The 23,766-nt window shown below is 28.8% G+C and overlaps 1 protein-coding gene across 3 annotated transcripts in view; it reads right to left on the bottom strand.

Annotated features, from left to right (window-relative positions):
• Window positions 1-4,484: 4,484 nt before the first annotated feature.
• Window positions 4,485-23,766, bottom strand: part of LOC107442262 (arylsulfatase B) — a 42,658-nt gene continuing 23,376 nt past the window's right edge. For all 3 annotated transcript variants that reach the window (XM_087168127.1, XM_043043183.3, XM_087168126.1), the window contains 7 exons: window positions 22,193-22,303; window positions 20,650-20,778; window positions 20,163-20,289; window positions 14,015-14,308; window positions 12,618-12,880; window positions 10,694-10,933; window positions 4,485-4,672 (listed from right to left, as the gene is read on the bottom strand). In XM_087168127.1, the coding sequence (XP_087024253.1) occupies window positions 4,547-4,672; window positions 10,694-10,933; window positions 12,618-12,880; window positions 14,015-14,308; window positions 20,163-20,289; window positions 20,650-20,778; window positions 22,193-22,303 (1,290 nt within the window). In that variant the 3' untranslated portion in view covers window positions 4,485-4,546. The remainder of the gene's footprint in view (window positions 4,673-10,693; window positions 10,934-12,617; window positions 12,881-14,014; window positions 14,309-20,162; window positions 20,290-20,649; window positions 20,779-22,192; window positions 22,304-23,766) is intronic.

The following is a 23,766-nucleotide window of genomic DNA, read 5'->3' as shown; positions in this document are numbered from 1 at the left end:
GGTGCTAATTTACAATCAGCTGAATTTTAATGACTCGTTTTTTTTTCCTTTTTTTCTTTTAGAGATTTCAATCTAAAATGTCGCACATAAAAATCGATTAAAAAATACAGTCTTAAGTATTACTTGATTAAAAATTTCACCCGTCTCAAAAATATACTAATTGTATTCAAACTGTATATTTTTGAAGTGAATGAAGCTTTTAATCGTGTAATATCTTACTGCTTCAGTCTTAAGTAAGTTAAAAAATACTTGCTTTAAGAGTACCCTGGGTGCTAATTTACAATCCAGCGGCCTTTAATGATTCTCTCGTTTTTCCCATCCTTTTAGAGACTTTAATCTCGGCTGTAGTTGGTCCAAAATATAATACACGCTCTTATTTCTTTTAAAATTTGTTTTCTGAACTGAAAAATGTCAAGAATCAAGTTTTTTTTTTTTTTTTTTTTTTTAAATGTTAAACAGAGAAGCGGGTCGGTCAACGCCGCTTGTTAGAAAAATTGCGCCCGAGGCCCAAAAATCTTAGGAATTTCAAGCTCTTTTTTTACGGTATATAAAAATAACGTGATTATTAGTGAATAATGAAAAATTATGTTTTAATTTTACTTAGAACGAGGGATAAAGTTTAATTATTTTTTCTCACCATATTGAACCTCAAAAGATGCTCAAACTATGAAAGCTCTCTTTTTCCATGAAAGTATTTTCATGTATTTCCTAACCATATACAGCTATGTATTTCTAAAACCTATTAAAAATAAATAATTTCTTTTTGTATATGGCTATATATTTTTATCCATTGGCAAAATGGGTCTTGGTTTGGATTTGATGGCGTTCACACACTTTTCAACTGCCTTCAAGAGTAATAGTAAACAGTGTGCATGCGTCGTCATTGCATGCGTTGCTATGGCGATGGCTGCTGTTTATATTTTTTATCTTCACTAGCATTTTTAATGTATTTACATAATAATAATTTAAAGTATTTTTATATTCTTTTTATTATTAACGTATAATTACTGGCTTGACAGTGATTTCAATGTAAATATGAGTGCTGAAGAAGGAAAAGTATTTTGTGACGTCTTGAAACACGTACATAGGCAGGATATGAAAATCAATCCGACTACAAACATCAATTGAGACAGTTTTTGCAACCCATGATTTGAAATGTTGTGGCGTTTAACCGAGTCAATCTAGAAAGAAAAAGCATTTGACTAATAGGGTAACCAGTGATCGTATTAAGGCGACCACGAATTTTTTGTTGCTTTTGCTTTCTTTTTTCAACTTGCATCAGTATATTTATTATAAAAGACTATGAGTTAAACTCGCTTTATATTTACATACTGAATTTGTTAAGTGTTTGCCCCAATTATTAAGGTTCATTTTAGTCTTGCATCAGTATACTTATTTGCATAAAGTTTAAATTAAAATCACTTATATTTTCATTTTGTACTTGTTTTAAGCCTTCGTAAGTGTAAATTATATTAATTTTATTTTATTCGGAATATTAAATTTATTTTATTTGGAAAATTAGATTTATATAATTTGGAAAATTACACTTATTTTATTTGAAATACATTTATTTTATTTGAAATATTAGATTTATTTTATTTGTAGTATATTCCGTTTAATTTTGAAAGTGATATTTTATTTTATTTGAAATATTGCTATTCGGCATTGTTTTACTTCAATTGGTTTTCAGAAAACTCATAAAATAATTCTCTACTTGGTTTTATGAATTTTTCAGGGAATAATAAAAGCTAAAAGTTGTAAATTTTAAATTTAGAAACCTTTTAAATTTTTAAAGTAATAATAAAGAAATGCTAAAGGCAAAATGAAGTAAGGACAATTTCGATCAAAATAAACCAAACAATTTTAAGATTGAAGTATGATAATTTCAGTTACATGCACAATTTTTTTTTACTGATTGATGATTTGAGAAAAAAATTTTTGTGCACTCTTTGTTTGGAATATCAGCCTCAAAAATTTACAACAATGCATTCCCTTTTTTAAAAAAAAAAACAGTTTCAATAAATGCGTCCAGTATGCTCTGAATTCAAATAAAAAAGGAATTGTTGAAGTTTAAAAATATTCCATCTAACTAATTTTTTGCAGTTAAAAATCAATTCTCATCAAACATGTTATTTTAACACATGAACTTATTTCATTTAACCAATCACTTTTGTACCCACAATAAACTCTTGTTATTATATTCCATATTACTCAAATTGAAACTATAAAAAGCATTAAGTTCAGACGGTGGTCCAATTTCTCATTTTAAAACTTTTCTTTTCTTATTGTGAATATCACGTCTTTGGTTGAAATTTTTTGATTAAAAGAGCTAAAATAATGGGCCTAGTTGGTGTGATAAAATTTCAGTTGGTTAACCGTAATTAACGGTAAATTAATAAATGGTTTTTCCTACATTTAACAGTTTTAATACCAATTTATTTATGGTTACTTGAATATTTTGCTCAAAAATGGTTAAATAACAATCAAATAAATTGTTATGTAACAATTTTTTCCGAGAAATTTTTAACATTATTAGGACACAGGGATGTTGAGAAAAAAAATTGTGTTATTGTTTTCATTTGGTTGAAATAAAACATAGATAAGAAAACTTTCTTTCTCTCATTCCAGTCTATATTAAAGAAAATAATAATTTTACTAACGACATTTAAATATTTTTTTTTAGCATTGACGAAATGCCAATTTATTTGAAGTTATATTTATGTTTGAAAAGGAGTGACATGCTCGACAAGAATGCAATCTTGTCCCGATTGATTAAAATTTTAATAAGTCACGTTACCGGTAAACTTATGTTACCTTTTACCAATGTTACTTGTAACTTATATTTCATGTAACTCCGGTAGCAGATTTTACGGAGTAAATCTGAAGCACTATCTTCATAAATCTAAATCTGCGACCTCAACTCAGTCAAACAGAAATTATCATTGTAAAAATTTATATCAATCCAGCACATTTGGCAGAATTTGCAAATATAAGATATTTAAAGTTTATGCATAAAAAATTTAGGTCGTTGAAATTTAAGTTGAAGATTATGCAATGATACTAAAAAAATGGAATAAATACCTATTCAGTTAGGCTTGTAACCAAGTAAAATTAAATATATATTGTTCTTTTCGGTATTTTTTTTAATTCAGCATTAACATTTTCATTACAAAATATTTTAAAAATGAGTCTGAGCAATTTACCCTTATTTGTTTGTTTCATTTCTAAGAATAGAAGAAAACATTGCACAATCTGCAAATCTTTTAATAATCTGCAACTCCCGCTGGGTGCTGGAGGGTTTCTGCTACCGAACAAATAACAAATGAAATATATTACGAAATAAACCAGTAATTTATAGAATATAATAAAAAAAATATTACAGAATCTATTATTTATAATCTTAATCTATTTATTCGTGATATTCAAGTAATTTTATTCATACAGTTGGCAACGTATTAAAAGATAAATTAAAAATTACAACTTGTAGACAATAACAATTCTGCAAATAATAATAACCTCTTTTTGCAGAAACAAAAATGTTATCGAAACCTTTGTGCAATAATGCATAAAAACTTTATGGTAATAATGGTACAAAGCAATTTGTTATAAAGGTAGAAAACTGCACCTAATTCTTCGAAACCAATAGACGTATTGCACTTATCTCGTTAACACTAGACAACATTTTTTTTTTTCCTTTTCTGTTTTCTGTTGCATAATATTTTAAATATTTCCAGGTCACTGATTTTAAATTTGCCATCCATTTCTTTTTCCATGCTACAGTTTTTTAATGACATGTTCAGTCTATTTTTGTTTAAATGTACAAGTTTTAAAACGTTACATATAAACGTAACATATTAATAACATTATATATACACGTTATATGCAATTTAAATGTTGCGACAACCTTCTGAGGGAGTTAGGGCACATCATCAGGATTAAAATTGCATAGGAACCCATGTTGTAATAAGCAGCTGGGGGTATGCTTCCCTATAACGAACTGTTTCTTTGTGTGTTCCTGAACAGGTCATTGCGCCCCTAGCCCCTTACGATGCCATTTTCGTGTATGGGTTTTATGTTAGTTTAATTCTGATGATGTTATATATAACATTTTTAAACTTGTACATTTTGACAGAAAATAGACTGAAAGTGTCATTTAAAAAAGTCTTAAGCTATAAGAGCAAAACTAATGTTAGATTTAAAATCCCCAGATCCGTATTAGACAAGATAAAGTATTTGTATAAATGCAACAAAAAATTTGTTCCCCAGTGTTATTTAGGGTTTATATGAGATAATATTGCTACAGTTTCTCTTCTTAAATTCTGCACACTGATTTTGTATTTTATACACTCAAATTTTTTAATAACAGCTCTTCATTAATCTGCTTCAAATAAACAAGTGCAGTACACAAACGGGCATTTTGATACTGCAAGCAAGTTCCGTAACGTGTACAGAGACATTGAAAAAATTGATTTACTACCAACATCTAGCAAACTCTACTCCCTTCGGATATATTTTACTGCATTCCAAAAATTTCTGATTTACATTTTCATCTCCATGGTACCCATGCCATTCCATGCAGTTTAGGATCAGCAGCTGGGTCTTTTGGTACATATAGAGGTGGTACTTCTACAGAATCGTACTTACGAATCTGGATAGCAAGTTTTTCTACAATCTGTAAGGGAAAAAATAGAATAATGTTTTACAGTATATAACAAATTTTAGTAAAGTTTGAAAATTTTATCTATTCTTTAACTTGAGTGCAACAGTTCAATAAAGAATCCCATTCATATTTAACTTCTAGGGGTAGACATTACAAGTCAAAAAACTATCGAAATTGATAGAAAATTGTTATGGTTGGTAATGTAATAAATAAAACCATTTTCAATAACGATTATAAATAAACTCGTTGCAGTTTTCGAACTTCAGAAACAGCAAATGAGTAAATTGCAGCTAATCTCATAACATTGTTGACCATAATAACATTCTATTAATAGCTCTTGTTTTTTAACGGTGGTAAAGTTAAATGTCAACGCTCATTATGGATTGTAAAGTAAAAAGTCACCCTTCTTAAATAACAGTAAACACATTGATAAACAATTAATTGTTTACACGCAAGAATATTCAATTACAGCAAATAAAGTCAATAGCAGCGAACAGGTTTTAGAAGAGAGGATACTTAGTTCAAAAAATTCTTGAGTTTCTAAAGGTGGTTCAGCACTTAATTGGAAAGGTTTTAATTTATAGCATACATTATTTCAGCCATGATGTAAAAAAAAAACTCTTTTGAAGAAAAAGTTATGTGTTCCCCGCTATCAGAGCCTTTATCATATATTTTTAAAATGCTTGTCGAAATTCTATTTAAAAAATCATATTTAAGTAGAGTTAAAAATTAATAAAGATAGTAAGATATAACCACTATCGAAATCTGCCAAATTAATAACAGAGTAGGAGTATTGAAAGCATCAAAACCAACTAGATTGTCAAATGAAACTTGGAAGCATTTCTACTTCTTTTTACATTTTCTTCTTTTTTACCAGATTTTAAACAGAATTTTATGTTTTCAATTCATTGTTTTTTAGAATTAATTTTACTGATTTCGAAGGAGTTTAAAAGTTGGAGAGTTAGTTTCCTCACTTAAAAATTCATTTGAAACTTTGCATACTTTTTGTTGTCAATTTAGACAAGAACTCTAAAATTATCATTGAACATTCTGAATATAGTTGAATTTCTTTATTTTGTTTCCTATAGTAATTGGTGAATACTGTCAATAATTAATATCATGAATGATCATTGAAAATTACTTTACACTCTTTTAGTTTGTTGCGCAAATTTTTTTGTATTATATCACTGACATAATAATTAATATAATTGATTAATTATATCATTGATATAATAACTGATATAACTGCTTTATTACATCATTGTTGAAGACTAAGGAGGGAGAATGCTTTTTATGTCCATTTTTCATAAAAATGACAATTGAGTCACCATCTGTTACATTTTGAGGATCGCTAAGTTTTGACTGATCAATAACGTGAAAAATCTGTTCTTCCCGAGAGTTATTACATATAGAAGAAGGACCATGAAAGGGGATAAACGGTTCCTGTCCTCGCGTAGAAAGTACAAACAAAGAAAAGTATAATAAAAGCGATGATGTGAGTTATATTGAGGAAGTACTAAGAGGAATTTTGAGGAAGGAATGGTTCTTGTCATTTTATTTTTTCTCACATCAAAAAATTATAAATTATGTTTAGAAATTTTGGCTGATGTAAATAGATACTTTTAATATTCATATATATTTTTATTTTTATGGATGCAATCGCATTCTAGCTCCTGAACAGTTACAAACCTTTAAATTCGTTTCTTCTCAGAATCAAAATTTTTTTCTCAGAAACCGCTTTTCCCCCTTTGTCTTCATTTACTATTAATATTGAAATCACATTACTAAGTTCAGTTTTGCTGACAACATGGAATATTTAATATATTATTGAAATATATTATTTAATTTATATTATTTTCAAAAATGACATTTTGTTCCACATTACCGCATTTTTATATTAATTATTTTTATATCTTGCTCCTATACACTTATTTTCTTCAATAAAAATTTGACTAAAGTAGATAGAATAGTAGATGAAATAGTAATCGATGAAATAGTGTTGAAATTGTAAAAAGTAAATATTTGCGTATTTTCTAGCTACCCTCAAAGAGGAGGGATGAATTTTAAATACTTTCAATGGTTTAGATGACTAATATAATCAGGATAAATATGTAATTTTATTGTTTTTTTAAATGCTATTTACAGGAATAAAAAGCGAATTATTGTATACATGAAAAAGTAGGTAATTACATTTTTCGAGTTAAGATGGTTCTTTAAAGGGTAATGTACAAGATTATATTGTCAGTTTATGACTACAGTACGCGAGTACCGTTTGAGATAATACCTTTTAATTACAATTCCTTTTGTATTGTTATGAAATATGTGCTCAGATACAGTGTTAGAATTAATTATCTAGCTATTACGCTCAAAATTACAGCAACATGAGTTTGGAAATTATATTAAAATGACGATGCTTTTTTCACTGGAACATGAGAGCATGAAGGACGATATTTTAAGCCCTAGTAGGGGTAATGCTATACATAGATGGAGAGAGCTAAGTGCAGTGTTCTAATTGCTGTATTTTATGTTCAACGTTGTCACTAGAGGTTCCATGAAAGCAAATCGCTGAAGATTTATGAGATTTCCCTTTCTTCATACCTGCCTAGCGCTTCCTTATTACTTATTACATACTAAAAATAATATAGTTTTAACTACATTTTAACTACAACTCGTAATGATGAAAAAAGAATTAGTAATTTTAAAATTCAATCACGGTAACGTAACCGTTTGAGCCAGTGAATCCTTATAAACCATATTCACGTGAGCATTCTTTATCTCGAAAACCCAAGCACCGAGGATCACATACTAAACCATCCCTCAAAACTGCATACAAAGTTGTGAGTTAAGGTTTGGACGTTTGAGGCGTAGTGACAAGATCTCGTCGCGTCCATTACAGCTGATCATTTCCTTGACGATAGACCAGAGCTGGGTGTATGTCGAGGATCACATAAGCATTGAATAAGGATTATTAGCATAGAATGACTTCTGTATTTCATTTTATAAACGGCGTTGAACAGCTGTCACAATTCTGAGTTTATGCCTATCAATGTTCAGCTCCGTAGCCTTGTGATTTTGAACTCAATCCAGAAGACAAGGGAAGGCATGGATCAAGCATTGAGAAAACTAGCCTTCGTAAATGACTTACCCTCCTTTGCATTATATGGGGAGGAAAACCTCTGAAATTTCCACGGAAAGCCCGACGGCAAATATATTCTAGCCCATGATTCATATACCACAGTGAATATTTAATGTCAGCACTGTGGTCGGTGCGAGCTGGGAATTCGTATCGACCAGCCAACACTATGATTTGAGCCCGGATCACCTAATTGGATCCACTGAGCCACAACACCTCTCGGATGACTATTATAGAGGAACGCGAGAGTCTTCTCTATACTTTTCAAAACTAAGAAAAAATTCGTTTTTGATTCTGATATACTAAAATTACACGTTTTCTTTGTCATTCCTTTTTATTTTAATAAATGTGGTGCTATCTAAGCTCTTCCATATTCCTTTGGAATCCCACAACACCACACCTTATATATATATATATATATATATATATATACATACATACATATAAGTTCAAAATGAAGAATAAAACAAAGAAAAATAATAGACATATGAAAAAAAGGGGATGGGAAATAATAAGTAAAAAAAAAAATAACAAACAACATTTTATTTAAAAAAAAAAAATAAATAAAAAAAAAATGAATTGTTAATAAAAAAACCGGAAAAAAAAGATATAATCTTTTCTTCAGCCCACACGATTATATCCGCAAAACAGAGTGCTTTCTGATATTGTATCAATAAAGCCAAAGCAAAATTTATTAATACAATAGTGTGAGGAGCACTCAAAAAAAAAAAAAATTTTTTTATAAAATAACTAAATAAAAAAAGATCATAAAAAGTAAAAATAACATGAAAAAACAGATCATAAAATAAAAAGAAAAAACATTAAAAAGGGGGGACTATAAAGCGAGTAGCAAAATCATAACAACTTACATGGACTGTTATTTTTCAAGAATGATTTAAAAATGTTTTCGCAGAGAGATTGCCAGATTACAAAATATGAAAACAAAAGCGCAAATTGAGTGTAACAAGAGGGTTTTAAAGTGTCGTTCTTACTGCACTGCTGAAGTGATTTGTTATTCTGGGTTTTGATTTGTTAGTTACCAAGGATGGGCCCGAAATGGATGTGCGCAAGGTAATATTATACTGGATAATTTTAAAAATTGATCATAAATAGTTTTAGAAGATAGATGTTTATTTAAGAAAAAAATATAAAATAGAAAAGAGAAACATAAATTGCCTGCTTTGCAAATAATTTTAGCCGCGAAATTGCACGATATGGATTAGCACATAGAAAAATTATTTAAATTATCAAAGAAAAAATTTTAATAGATAATTTTAACACGGATTTGCCCGAAATGGATTTGCACATGGAAAAATTAACAAAGAAAAAATTTTAGCAGATAATTTTAACCACGGATTTGCCCGAAATGGATTTGCACATGGAAAATTATATAAATTAATAAAGAAATTTTTAGCAAACAATTTTATCCACGGATTTGCCCGAAATGGATTTGCACATGGAAAAACTGTATAGATTTACCAAAGGAATTTTTAGTAAGTAATTCTAACCACGGATTTGCCCGAAATGGATTTGCACATGGAAAGATTAACAAAGAAAAAAAAATTTTAGTACATAATTTTAGCCACGGATTTGCCCGAAATGGATTTGCACATGAAAAATTGTATAAATTAATAAAGAAATTTATAGCAAACAATTTTATCCACTTGTAGTTTGCTATAAATTTCTTTATTAATTTATACAATTTTACCCAGATAACAAACCCAGAATAACAAATCACTTCAGCAGTGCAGTAAGAACGACACTTTAAAACCCTCTTGTTACACTCAATTTGCGCTTTTGTTTTCATCTTTTGTTTTCATATTTTGTAATCTGGCAATCTCTCTGCGAAAACATTTTTAAATCATTCTTGAAAAATAACAGTCCATGTAAGTTGTTATGATTTTGCAACTCGCTTTATAGTCACTTTAATGTTTTTTCTTTTTATTTTATGATCTGTTTTTACATGTTATTTTTACTTTTTATGATCTTTTTTTATGTAGTTATTTTATATAAAAAAAATTTTTTTGAGTGCTCCTCTCACTATTGTATTAATAAATTTTGCTTTGGCTTTATTGATACAATATCAGAAAGCACTCTGTTTTGCGGATATAATCGTGTGGGCCGAAGAAAAGATTATATCTTTTTTTTATTGATTATATATATATATACACCGAAGAGCTATTACGTTATGACCACCCTGCTAATAACATGCAGGACCATCTTTAGCCCACAAAACTGCTAGCACCCGCCATGGCATTGATTCCACAAGATGCTGATAGGTAGTCTGAGGTATCTGGTACCAAGCGCTCACCAACTGGTCTCGCAATTCCCTCACATTGCGAGGGGGTAGCGTGGCAGCACGAATTTGGTTTTCCAAGTAGGACCACAAATGCTCTATTGGATTAAGGTCAGGTGGATTTGGTGGCCAAGACATGACTTGAAAGTCACTGGAATGTTCCTCGAACCAATCCATGACGATACGACCCTTATGACATGGTGCATTATCCTGTTGGTAAACACCACCCAACGCAGGAAAATCTGTTGCCATGAATAGGTAAACCTGGTCTGCAACTATGTTCAAGTAGCTTGCAGACGTCAGGGGTTGTGCTATGAGGATTATGGATCCTAATGTGCCCCATGAAAACATTGTTCCGTGCCAAGAAACCATGAAAAAACCTGGGCGAGCCCATTGTTATAGATGGAGGGTGGTCATAATGTAATGGCTCTTCGGTATATATATATATATATATATATATATATATATATATATATATATATATATTACTTAATTTTATTCTGTTCTCACAAACGATACGCTCAATCGGCAATTATTTTATACTTTAGCCATCTTTAAAAATGAAGGTATGTAAAAGGTTTTATAAATTTTGAAAGATATGTACTTCAGGGTGAAGCTCAGCAATGTCATGAAATTCGCAAGGATCTTTTTCAATATCAAAAAGACAAGCTCCAAGGTTCGGATCACATCTATCTTGTGGTGACGGCGGTGATTCATCACATACTACGAATGGTATTCTGGGACAAGAAGTCAGGTCCTCAGAAATCGGTGAACAAGGAATCTTGTTATATTTGTCTTGAAGAATTCTTGCTGCTTTTGATTGTTCTAACAGTTCTAAATATGTCTGAAAGCAATAACAAAAATCTGCTGAAATAATTTTATATAGTTTAATGAATAGCAGATAACTTTTTTAAAAACACACCATGAACCAGTATTTTTTTTAGTAAAAATACCTGGTGTTCCAAAAATAACCGATGATTCGAAAATCAGTTAAAAGAGATACACGTAAATGAATTGCTGTGAACTGTTCAGGAAAACAGGTTTATTACCATTAAAATTTGTCAACTGATAGGTTTTTTAACAAATAAAATCTAAAAAAGAAGTCTTTTTAATAATTACCATTTTTAGAAACAGCATGATAAAGTCTGAGGACAAAATTAACAAACCCCTTTGCTAATATCTCAGTTGGGCAAGTTCAGCAATACCACAGCAACAGAATTCTACTCCACAACTCCAACTGTTAGAATATCCTTTTACCAATTTTGTAAGTTAGGGAGAATAAAATACCGTGTTTCCTAAACAGAAAGCAGCAAACCAATAATTTTTATTTTCTATAATGTATTTTTTAATCGGTCATTTAATGGGACAACAGGTATCAAAATGTTCGATTGATCTGATTTTATTCTGCTTTGGTGAGCATGAAAACCTAAAAATGATAATAAAATATTGAAAAGTATGTTTAATGCATAAAAGTTGCATAAACATTGAAATATTTTTATACTTTCTATAATTGTAATATTTATTTCTAATATAATTTTAATCTTATTACTTTAATTTTTGTTAATGGTTCTCATTTATCACATGTTTTATTTATTTTTTTCATTTGTAGAGCATGGAGTAAAAAGTGTAATGCAGTACATTTTTTCAACGGTGGAATTTTAAAATCTAACCATTTGTTAGTATTTTTTCCAGATAAGTGCTTGACAAGCTGAAGTTTTAATAGATAACAGGACAATGCATAGAAACATCTTACTGCATATATTGAAACCATGGTGTTTTTCAACAAAAGCATTCTTCTGAAAAATTTAAAAATCTGCAAATTTTTTCAATGAGTCTGTTATTTAATATGTTTGGAAACTGAATGTTTTAGGCTTTTTCATCTTGCTTTTTAAGTTTTGCAGTTTTGATCTCTAAAATCTTTATTGCATTTGCATTTTTGTTTATTTAGTTTCATTTATTATTAAAGTATACTTAACTTTATATTACATCACAGTCAAGTAATAACATAATAATATTTGCGAGTAATAAAGACTTTCTGATTTTCAACCAATAATTTTTGGCTCGACAGGATAAAATTTAATTTAAGTAAACTTCACCTAGTATGTTAACTGACTTCGTTACCATCTTCTTCAGCTATTCTATATTCAGGGCAAATTTTAATACGCTTGTCTAGCTATCACGAGAACTTCTCCAGACATAAGACCTACACGCGTAGGTGGTTACTGTGGTTACCAGGATCAGTATTTTCGAATGAGAGTTGGAGGCTAGGCTTTTCATCTCTGTGTAGGCTAGTGAAATCATATCCTATCTTTAACTCTCTTCTATCAGAAATGGTGTCATTCTCGTTTCCACAGCAACAGACAGGTTCAGATTTTCTGTCACGAGGAGTTCTCGTGATAGGAGAACAGTATCTATCCAGATATTGGTAGGAGTTTTGCCTCGAATTAAAAAAAAAAAGGAAAGAAAAAAATTGGCACCTTTTTCGGGGATGTTATTTCTAATGACTAAATAAATATTGTTTTATTTACTTTCCTATAGACTTCGAAGCTTTGAGCAGGTGATCGTGATTCGTTGAACAAAGTACCATTCTCATCGTACCATCCATCAAAAAACCCATCAAAGTAGCTTCCGTTGACGAGTTTATAATTTTTCCATCGAATACCTTCAACATGGGAGAGCCTATCTATGTTCAATAATATTTCGTTTCTTTGTGATGATGAATTGCTCAGTAGAGAAGACCATATGCTGTATCCATCTATATCTTGTAATGATTGAGCTACGTCAGCACTATCTATAATTAGCAAAATTTGAATAATATTTAAAAATAAAATTAGCTTTATTTAAACAAATTATAAAATATTCCATATAAAATAATGATATGCAAATTTCCCCATCCCGTTACATTTAATAACTCATAGGTCAATCGAATTTTTTAAAACGACTTAACGCACTGTAGTTTAGGATTATTTGGGTCATAAAGTGTTGCTCAGTAAAATGTAAAGTTACTTAGTGTTACGTAGGAAAACCAAAAAGAAAAAAATGAATACAGTCACGTCTGTCAATGATTTAAGGTAACCATATATCAAGTTCGCAGATTGAACACCAGATCGCAGCAGTGTACAGTCTCTGAAATGATCCACCTGGTTTTACGAGACACAACCAGATAAGCTTATGTCCTGAAATGTGCACTGTATTTCTTGTCAGAGAACTTTAATGGTCTACCGGCAAAAAAGTTCCTTTTTTAATAAAGTTTATAATTTCATTAGTAAAATTGTAATTTAGGTTATTTTTATGAGAATTTGTAGCTATGATAATATGAATAAATGTTTATATTTTGAACAAAATATATGCTCGTGTGTGGTTAAATATTTTTTTACCCTCCGTAGTCTTACAACATTTACGTGATAATATCTTACATGTATCTTTATACAAGCTACTCCATTTAAAACTTCAGAAATTTTAATATAATTTTTTTCTTAACTAACAATATATTCAATTCTGATGACTCGTACTTTTCATAGATTTAAGACTGGTCGTGATACCTAAATACAAAAAATTGCTTGAACATGAAAGCTGCAAATACGAAGATCCTCATGGTGGACAATTAGAACAATGCCATAAGTCTGTCAAATAAGGGGAAATGCTCCTAACGGAAGCATATTCCATTTGTAAAATATACTCATATCAGATTTAATCATTGTTTTTCATACATACTATACATTGTTTTTCATAGATTACTATAAGGAAATGAAACATCTGTTTAGGTTACCCAACAAAGAGGCAAATTAAACCCATTGATTATTCCATAATTCTTTCATTAAATGTAAATTTAGATCATCGTAGCATTCGTTAACTGAAAAACTAGATGTAATTCATGAAAAGAAAAACATCAGAACCAGTATTTTTTGTTTTTTAAAGTTCATACCTGCTGCTGAGAGCAATGTTGGTAACCAGTCAGTAAGAAACATCAAATCATTGTAAACTCTGCTGTGTTGACGTAGCTGTTGACTCCACATGAAGGCAACTCCTCTCACACCTCCTTCCCATAGAGTGTACTTACTTCCTCTGAGTGGAAAATTGGAGCCCCGCGTAGAATCTGCTCCTTCAACTGCTCCACCATTGTCAGTTGTGAAAATAAATAAGGTATCATCCAGCATAGAAGCTTCCTCTAAAGCCTCAAAGATTTCTCCAACTGAGTAGTCCATGGCAGACACCATACCTGAAAAAGTTCATTGTTTAAACTCAAACAACTTATTCAACTTCAAACGTTCGCAAAATTAAAGCACAGGCTCGTATTTTGTGCTCAATTTATAAAATATTTTGCGACATTGAAAGTCTGGCAAGGTTTGTTTTTAATTCTTTTCCATATGGTTGGTGTTTTCTGCATTAGGGGACGCTGCAAGCTCTTGACTTCCTATACTTCCGGGTTACTGTTTTTGGTGTGTTAGCCATTTGGCTCACAACGGGATCATCGCGGTTTGAGACTCTCTTTTGTAGTAATTCTTGTATGCGTGTATTTGTTACCTGATTTATTATTTGTGTTTAAAAGAAGAATCTCTATAAGAATCGTTATTTGAAGACCTGCCATTTTAAGAGATAATAATTGTCGTTTGTAAGAGATAAGAATCGTTATAAAACATTTCTTACCTTTTTAATAATATACCAACATCGAAATCGAAACTTAAATGATAATTTGTAAAATGAACTTAATCTCGCTGCTCGAACAATATGCTACTTATGATAGTGCACGGCTTGCTCCAAGAACAGACAGTAATAAACAAGCAAAAAGAGGCCAAATTAGAACTGCCAAAAGCGAATTCTTTCTAAATCTAGCAACCATGTCATCTTCTTAAACAATAAATCTCAAAATAACGAAATTTTCCCTTCAAACTCACCAGAATTACTTAAATCATCAATATCTTATGAAACACAGCAGAAATTTGAGCTCAGATGTTATATAATTTATTTCCTTTATTAAAAAAAATTATCAGCTAGAGAATATCGTCGAAATATGATTCTATATAAGGGAGGAAAACATGCGAAAAAAAATATAATATTTTGGGGGGTGATCCCCAATAATGCCGGTGTCATTTTTTTAATACATCTTATTTAATTGCGCAAAATTACAATTATCAGAAACCCCTCTTTTGAGCACCCTTTTAAAAACTACGAAAACTACTTCGAAAATCACTTGAAACGTTTTAAATTTTTAAAATATATTTAAATCTGACTTTTTTTTATTAGTTGCCAAATACGATTCAATATAAAATTAAGAAGAAAAAAATTTAATTTTTTCCCGTGTTATGCGTAGTATAAAAAAAAAACTACTTTAATCACTCAGATCCTGCAAAGTTTTAAACAAATTTTTCTCATACTTTAAAGTCTTAATTTTAAAATGCCCCAAAAATTTTGTTTAATTTTATTGAATATTTTTAAAGTTATAGCAAAAAACGTGAGGTATAAAATTAGTTATTTTTTATAAAAAAAACAAACATATATCCATAAATAATAAAACTATATTTATGAAATTTCGGGCAATTATTGCATATAACAACAAAACAATTTTTACAAGTTGCAAATTTATTGCTACATTTTCAAAAACACAATTTTCCATTTGTAATTTATTGTCGATCCCTTAAACCTTTTGAAGCTTTAAGCTTCATTTTTAAGTATAAAAAATCGCAAACTCTAAACACTTCTAAATTTATTAAATGATTCTCTTAAGTACTTTTTAGAAAGATCAAGCGTTTCCATCATTTCGACCATTCCCTGTATGTATATGTTTTGTATCTACATCAAATAGGACAGAAGTTATGACTAAAAAAAAAACCCATCTATATTATTTAATAAAATGATAACTGTCTTTTCTAGTTATTTTCCTTCATTCTAAAAGCAATATCTCAAAATATTTTAGTTCAAATTGCTTGAAATTTCGCAGGAATATTTTCTATACATATGTATAGGGTATATACTACAGGCTTGGTGATTACTTTTTACTTTACTGCAAACATGAAAATAATTAATTGAAATTTTCGGCCTTCTTTAATAAATAAGTTTCTATCTTTGCTGTAAAATATCTAAATATTAATTTTATGTTTAATGCTTTGACTATTGCCAAAGTTAAAATTTTATGAGTTTTTATAAATCTTTATTAAGGCAAGAATAATAAAAAAAGCATAAATTTTAATTGAGTTAAATCATTTTCAAAAACTTTTTTGTCTTTATTTATCACTTTTTCAAAATAAATTTTTTAAAATTTTTTTTAAAAATATTTTTCGTATTTTTATACTATGTTTTAGTGTATAATGCATATATAAGTCTATTTGAAAAAATTTCGATGTTAAGAACTTCAAAATTTTGTCTCTGAAGGAATTTAAGCACCTAAGTTGTTAGTTTAAATCATGTATCGTTCAGGTTGAAAGACAGACTAGGCTGGTATAAAAATTACGATTACAGCAACTTTGAAAGATATTATGGTTCATTACCATTCATAATTTCTAACAGTGTACAAAATCGATTTATTTTTCTTTATTAAAATGATTCCTTGTTATAACTGCGACTAAATCACAAAAAACAATTTTAAACTTTGATATATATATATATATATATATATATATATATATATATATATATATATATATATATATATATATATATATATATATATATATATATATATATATATATATATATATATATATATATATATATATATATATATATATATATAAGTTCAAAATGAAGATAAAACAAAAGAAAATTATAGACATAAGAAAAAGAGGGGGGGGGGACAAAAAATAATAATGAAAAAAAAAATAACAAAAACTGGAAAAAAAGGATTAAATTTTTTTTAAAAATACGGAAAATAAAAGATATAATCTTTTCATCAACCCACACGATTATATCCAGAAAAAAGAGTGCTTTCTGATATTGTAGCAATATAGCCAAAGGAAAATATATTGATACAATAGTGTGAGAAGCACTTAAAAAATTTTTTTACAAAAATTACAACAAATAAAATAGAACACAATAAGTAAAAATAACACGTAAAAATGAAAAATAAAATAAAAGAAAAAGAAAAAACTTAATAAAACAAAATCTATAAAACGAGTAGCGAATTCAGATACATGAACGGGTGATACGAACAATTTACATGAACGGGAAATTTTTCAGGAATGATTGAAAAAATATTTTCGTAACAAGATTGCCAGATTGCAAAATGTGAAAACAAAAGCGCAAATTGAGCGTAACTAGAGGAGTATTGTTTTAAAGTGCCGTTCTTACTGCATTGCTGAAGTGCGTTTGATTTGTTAGTTATCAAGGATGGGCCCGAAATGGGTGTGCGCAAGTTAATATTATACTGGATAATTTTAAAAAGTTGACCATAAATAAATTCTGAAAATAAATATTTATTAAAAAAAAAAAATATAAAATAGAAAAGAGAAACATGAATTGCCTGTTTTACACATAATTTTAGCCACGGATTTGCCCAAAATGGATTTATATATATGGGTCATTCTCACAAAAACAGTCATTTTCATGTCCCCAGTATATTTTATGTTTGTTTTACAGCTTACGAAGGAAAAAAATTCAGGGAAAGTGTCCTTCAGAATGCAAGCTAACAAAATAATAAAAATAAAATTATCAATTTTTATTTTTTATTCATTTTAGGAAATTAAAATATACCAATATGTCATTCCCTCACTTGTCCCCACTGCTGATTTAAAAAAAGAAAAAAAATTGTTTCTGAAAAAAATTTTTTTTTTTTACAAATTCGTGTTTTTTATTTCAGAATACTGAAATATAGAATTCAGGAAATCAATTTTAAATTTAATTTCTGTTAAAAATATTAACACAGCTCTATTTTAAACTTTGTCCCCAGTGTTTCGTGTCATTCCCTCACAACATTGTTCTTATCACCTGCAATCTTCTTAGAATAAAAATATTTTAATAAAAACTTCAGAAGTTAACAACTGGCATCATAGAACAAAATTGCAGTATGTTTCCATCTTCAACTTAAAGAAGCTTTGCTGTGGAATAAATTTGAATGAATCAAACCAGGTAAAATTTTTTACATTCGTCATTCCCTCATGTCATTTTTTAGAGTAAAATAAAATACAACTTCATCGAGAAAGTGGATAATTATATGTTGCTTTCTTGTATGAATAAAATTGTATGCGATTGACTTCAGAAATTAATTAGGCCTAACTGTTATTTTTAAATTTTATTGAATTCGTCATTCCCTCACTAGTGTATAAAGTGAGGGAATGACGCTGAAATGAGGGAATGATTCAAGATGAGTATATTATCAAATTTTTTTTTGTTCAATCGTGCCAGCCAATTTTATTTCCCAAACCTGTAAAAACTATTAAATATATAAGACTAAATTATAATAAATATTAGATATACTTAGTATGTTATAATTTTCAAACTTTAGGTAGATGTAACTTAGATAAAAACATGTATTAAAATAAAATATCATTCCCTCACTTTTTAAATAGTGAAAATAATTAATTTACTTATTAATTAATTTGAAAAATAAATTAAAAAATTAATAAATTAATTTATTAAATTAATTAATTTATTTAATTAATTTATTTATTTAATTAATTAATTATTAATTATTATAAATAAATTAATTATTAATTATTATAAATAAATTAATTATTAATTATTATAAATAAATTAATTATAAATTAATTATTTAAAAAATTAATTAATTTAAATATTAAGTATAATTTATAGGATATATACTTTCTTTATAATGCCATTACATATTTCTATTAATATAAAAAGTTTCAGAGCTTTTTATTCACTTTACTTTTTTGGGATTTTATGAACTGAAAAATGGCAGTTTTCGTGAGAATGACCCATATATATATATATATATATATATATATATATATATATATATATATATATATATATATATCAAAATGAAGAAAAAAACAAAGAAAAATTATAGACAAATGAAAAAAAGGGTTGGGAAATTATAAGTAAAAAAACAACAAACAACATTTTATTAAAAAAAAAAAAAAAAAAAAAAAGTGAAATGTTAATTAAAAAACCGGAAAAAAAATATAATCTTTTCTTCAGCCCACACAATTATATCCGCTAAACAGAGTGCTTTCTGATATTGTATCAATAAAGCCAAAGCAAAATATATTAATACAATAGTGTGAGGAGCACTCAAAAAAATTTTTTTTAAAAAATAACTACATAAAAATAGATCATAAAAAGTAAATATAACATGTAAAAACAGATAATAAAATAAAATAAAAAGAAAAAATAAAATAAAAAACATTAAAAAGGGGCATTTTACTTTTACATTTTACTTTTTATGATCTATTTTTATGTAGTTATTTTTTAAAAAAATTTTTTTGAGTGCTCCTCACACTATTGTATTAATATATTTTGCTTTGGCTTTATTGATACAATATCAGAAAGCACTCTGTTTAGCGGATATAATTGTGTGGGCTGAAGAAAAGATTATATCTTTTTTTTCCGGTTTTTTAATTAACATTTCACTTTTTTTTTTTTTTTTTTTTTTTTTTTAAATAAAATGTTGTTTGTTGTTTTTTTACTTATTATTTCCCACCCCTTTTTTTCATTTGTCTATAATTCTTCTTTGTTTTTTTCTTCATTTTGAACTTATCTAATGAGTGCTGTTTACTTGCAGCTTAAGCGCAATAAATGTTACTTATTGTTTTTCTTAACTTTCTTAGTGTTTTCTTGTATTTATTTATATATATATATATATATATATATATATATATATATATATATATATATACATTAAAGCCTTTCGTTTGACAAGTGAGCATTGCAAGGTTGAACTTATGTCTTCGCTCAAAACCTCCTGAATAGCTGGCAGCACCACTTATTCGTAAAACCACATTCACAATTTTCTTTCAATGTCACTGACATAACGAGCATGTATATCGCATGTACTCGGTAGGTCTTGGCGGATAAGAGGAACCCTAGCCCTTCCGAACCTGAACCCGATTCTCTAACCACTGTTTCGCAAAATGCTTGGAAGTTAAACTATTATGTATGAAAATTCATTTACTCACCGGCAAATTTTCTTCTTTCTTCATCTTCAATACCTTTTAAAGGCTCTACGTATTTATCAGGTACTTGAAGGGCATTGTTAAAGTTTCCACTGTGTGGAGCTTGTTGTGAAAAATAGAGAAACAATGGCTGAAAAAAGTACAAAATTACTCCTTTTTATTGGATATTTATATTGAGCAATAGGGATATTATTTTGTACCTAAACTTGCACTGAGCACAAATGCCATCAATAAGAGTTTTTTCTCCCACTTAACAGTTTAAATATCATCTTTAATATGGTTATTTAACTGCTTTGGTAAAATTTGGTTAAATAACAATTAAATAAATTACTATTTTACCATTTTTAGCGAAAAATTTCTAACAGTGCATAGTACAGTGCATTTTAAAATAAAGTCTTCCAATATCAGTTTCTCCGATAAATGACTTACCCACTAGATTAATTTTCGTTCACTTTTTTTTTTTTTTTTTTTTGCGAAACCTATATCTTACCTCAGAAGTATTGTGGTTCAAGATAACATCTTTCGCCTTCTCTGTGTATAATTCCGTTCCATAAACACCCTCATAAGACCAAGCATTTTCGAAATTGTCATGAAGATCTAATCCGGTGAGGTTGCTCAGCTAAATAGAAGGAAAAAGAACGAAAAGAATGCATTTGAAGTATACTTTTTCAGTATCATGCCACAAAGAAATTTTTTCCTTCTCATATAATAAATGCCTGCTATGTTTTTATTTGTTTTTTATTCTATAATATAGGGTACTTCATAATCAGTCTCTAATGAGCATTATGAAAAATTAATTTTAAAAAAAATCACGCGCACCAAATTAATATTTTTAAAAGTAAAAAAAAAAACATTATTAAAATCTGAGGATTAAGTGCTGCAGAAGATCGGTTGAAAAATATCAAAATCAATTTGATTGCCGGACTAAATTTAATGGTACATCTTGTAGAAACCTTTCTCATCTTCACAGTTTTTTCCAGAAATCGATCAGGCTTTAATTTTTTTTTATCTTGTTAATATCTTATTGCTTTTCTTATTGGTATAGTTTTAATAAAGTTTTTACTTTTTCCTCCCTTAAATATTAATTTTTGACAGTTGATGTGTATGTTCTTGTTCTTCTTTTCATACTTTATTACGAATGTACGACTAATTCAAAATGTTAAACATGTTATAAATGTAAGAACAGTTTAGAATGTCGAAAGTAATTTTGAATGTTGAAATAATTTTGATCGTTAGAACAACGTAATGATAGAGACCAAATAGCATAGCAAGGTTTATTTCAATCTAACAGAAACCTTTATCACAAAACCTCAACAAAGTTTAAAAGTGATTAGAAAATAAATCAGGCAAGTTTTAAACAATATTAAATTTAACTTTGCTAGCTTGCACGCAAAGAGGTTCGCATTAAGTTTACATAAACAACGCTTTTATATAGCAACTAAATCTAAACATACAGCACATCATTAAAAAAAATTTGCGTTTAGAACCTTAGCATACAAAGGAAGAAAAAAAGTTCTAAAACAAGGTTTGAAATAAAACTAAGAAATTATAGATTTTTTTTTAACGGTTTATACATGCCTTTATTATATTTTTAGAAAATTAATGTTGCCAGTGTCGGACTATGTAATAATATTGACATTGGATTTAGCAGTCAACCTTATTGAGTCAATCAAAAGTAACGGCAAATGCAACGTTAGGCTGGGAATAACTGGTTATCTAGGGTTAGCGTGACAGGAAAAGAACACGTTAGAACGACTCTGAATGAAAAAAACATGTTAGAATAATTCAAATTTGAAATAAATGCACAGCAATTTAGATTTAAAGAAAATATTTTAGCGAAAAAAATACTAACTGATGAAGCAAAATGTGTGTAATAATCTTCTACACCTGAGTAATACCCAGAAAATAAATATTTTAATGAAAAAAATATTTACTGATGAAGCGAAATGCGCGTAATAATCTTCTACACCTGAATAATATTCAAAAAATGAATATTTCAGTAAAAAAATATTTTTCATGAAAAAAATACTTACTGATGTAGCGAAATGTGTGTAATAATCTTCAACACCTGAGTAATATCCAAAAAATGAATCAAATCCTCTGTTCAAAGGAAGATATTCCTCATTAAAAAATCCTAGATGCCACTGCATAAAAGAGAAGAAAACAAATATAAACACTTGACAAAATAAAATAGTTTATTCCGATCAAAAATCGTTAAAAATTATCCATATGTTTTATCTATAGAGCTCTTTTTTTATATATAAATATCATTTTTTACGATTAATTTTTTTTCGAGGAAAACTTTAATATTTCTTGTAATTTTCGATTATGCAGGGTATTTTAGAATAATTAGTACTAAGTTTAAGGGGAGGTAGAGTACATCGCAAGGATCCAGAAGTGCACAGCATACCATGGTCGGTAAAGTTATATGCATGACAAGTACAAGAAACAAGGAGACATAAAATTGAAATCATCTGAAATATTTATTGGTCAAAGATATTACATATGCTGACGTGCATGATATGCAAAAATGTCACAAAAGATGTTTAAAGATTTTACTATTGCCGGCTATGCATGCGTTGCAATGTCGAGTCACGGATTGGTGGACTCGCTCCAATACACCTGGATTTTGTTTGATATCCTCAGCAGCACAGATTCGGAATCCACATGTGTTATGTACACAGTATTTTTCAATGCATCCCAATGAAATATATCCACGCTGATTAAATGAGGAGAACGTGGTGGCCAGGAAATCGGTCCACCGCTCCAGATTCATCCTTGTGAACAACAACACCTAGCGGCGAACGAAGACGTTTCAAATCTGAATCTTTGTGATCTTCCCTACCTCCCTTTAAATTTTGTCCCAATAATTCTCGGACACCCTGTAGAGTTTAAAGTTGAACTGAGTATTTTTAAATTTAAGATTACATGATCGATTAAAAAAAGTGGCAGAAAGAGTCGAGAAAGAAATTCGTATCCATTTATGTATGACCTCATCTGCTACAAAATAATTTAATATTTACAAAAACCTGTTTTAATGCAAGAAATTTTAAAATATCTGCCAGAAAGTGCTTTGTACACCTTTTAAAAATAAGTATTTAGATACTTGTAATAGAAAAAAATATCGATATTCAATAACCGTTACAACTTCCACGAGAGATAATCAGAGCCTAACACCTACGAGGCATGGTTTCCTCATGTTCTTGTATATGACATCTAATCCTATTTTCCTTCACTCAACTTGGAGAAGATTTTTAAATTCCTTCACCTACTTCATATGTTTGTTTTATTCTTTACTGTTTAATTAATCTCCAATTTGTACCAGAGATATTTCTACGGTTCAGGTCTGGACTCTATGCCGGCCATCTATTATGTTAATGCTATTATCAGCACATTTATTCATGTGGGACCTCTCAACATGTCAAATTTTGTTGCCGAAGTAACTCATTCAAATACCTCAACATAGGAAGTATCAGCCAAATTAGTGAAGCAGTGAGTTTAACGTAAATTTAAACACTCTCAGACCACAATTCCTTCCTCGCCGGATTTTCCTGTAAGCACTATAAATTTTAGCAGAAATTGTTCTCAAGGCAGACCTTGCCATCTT

The sequence above is a fragment of the Parasteatoda tepidariorum genome, chromosome 7 (assembly GCF_982258835.1).
Source record: "Parasteatoda tepidariorum strain Cologne lab strain chromosome 7, Ptep-v5.0, whole genome shotgun sequence".
NCBI classification, from domain to species: domain Eukaryota; kingdom Metazoa; phylum Arthropoda; class Arachnida; order Araneae; family Theridiidae; genus Parasteatoda; species Parasteatoda tepidariorum.
This window is presented reverse-complemented; position numbering and strand designations above follow the sequence as displayed.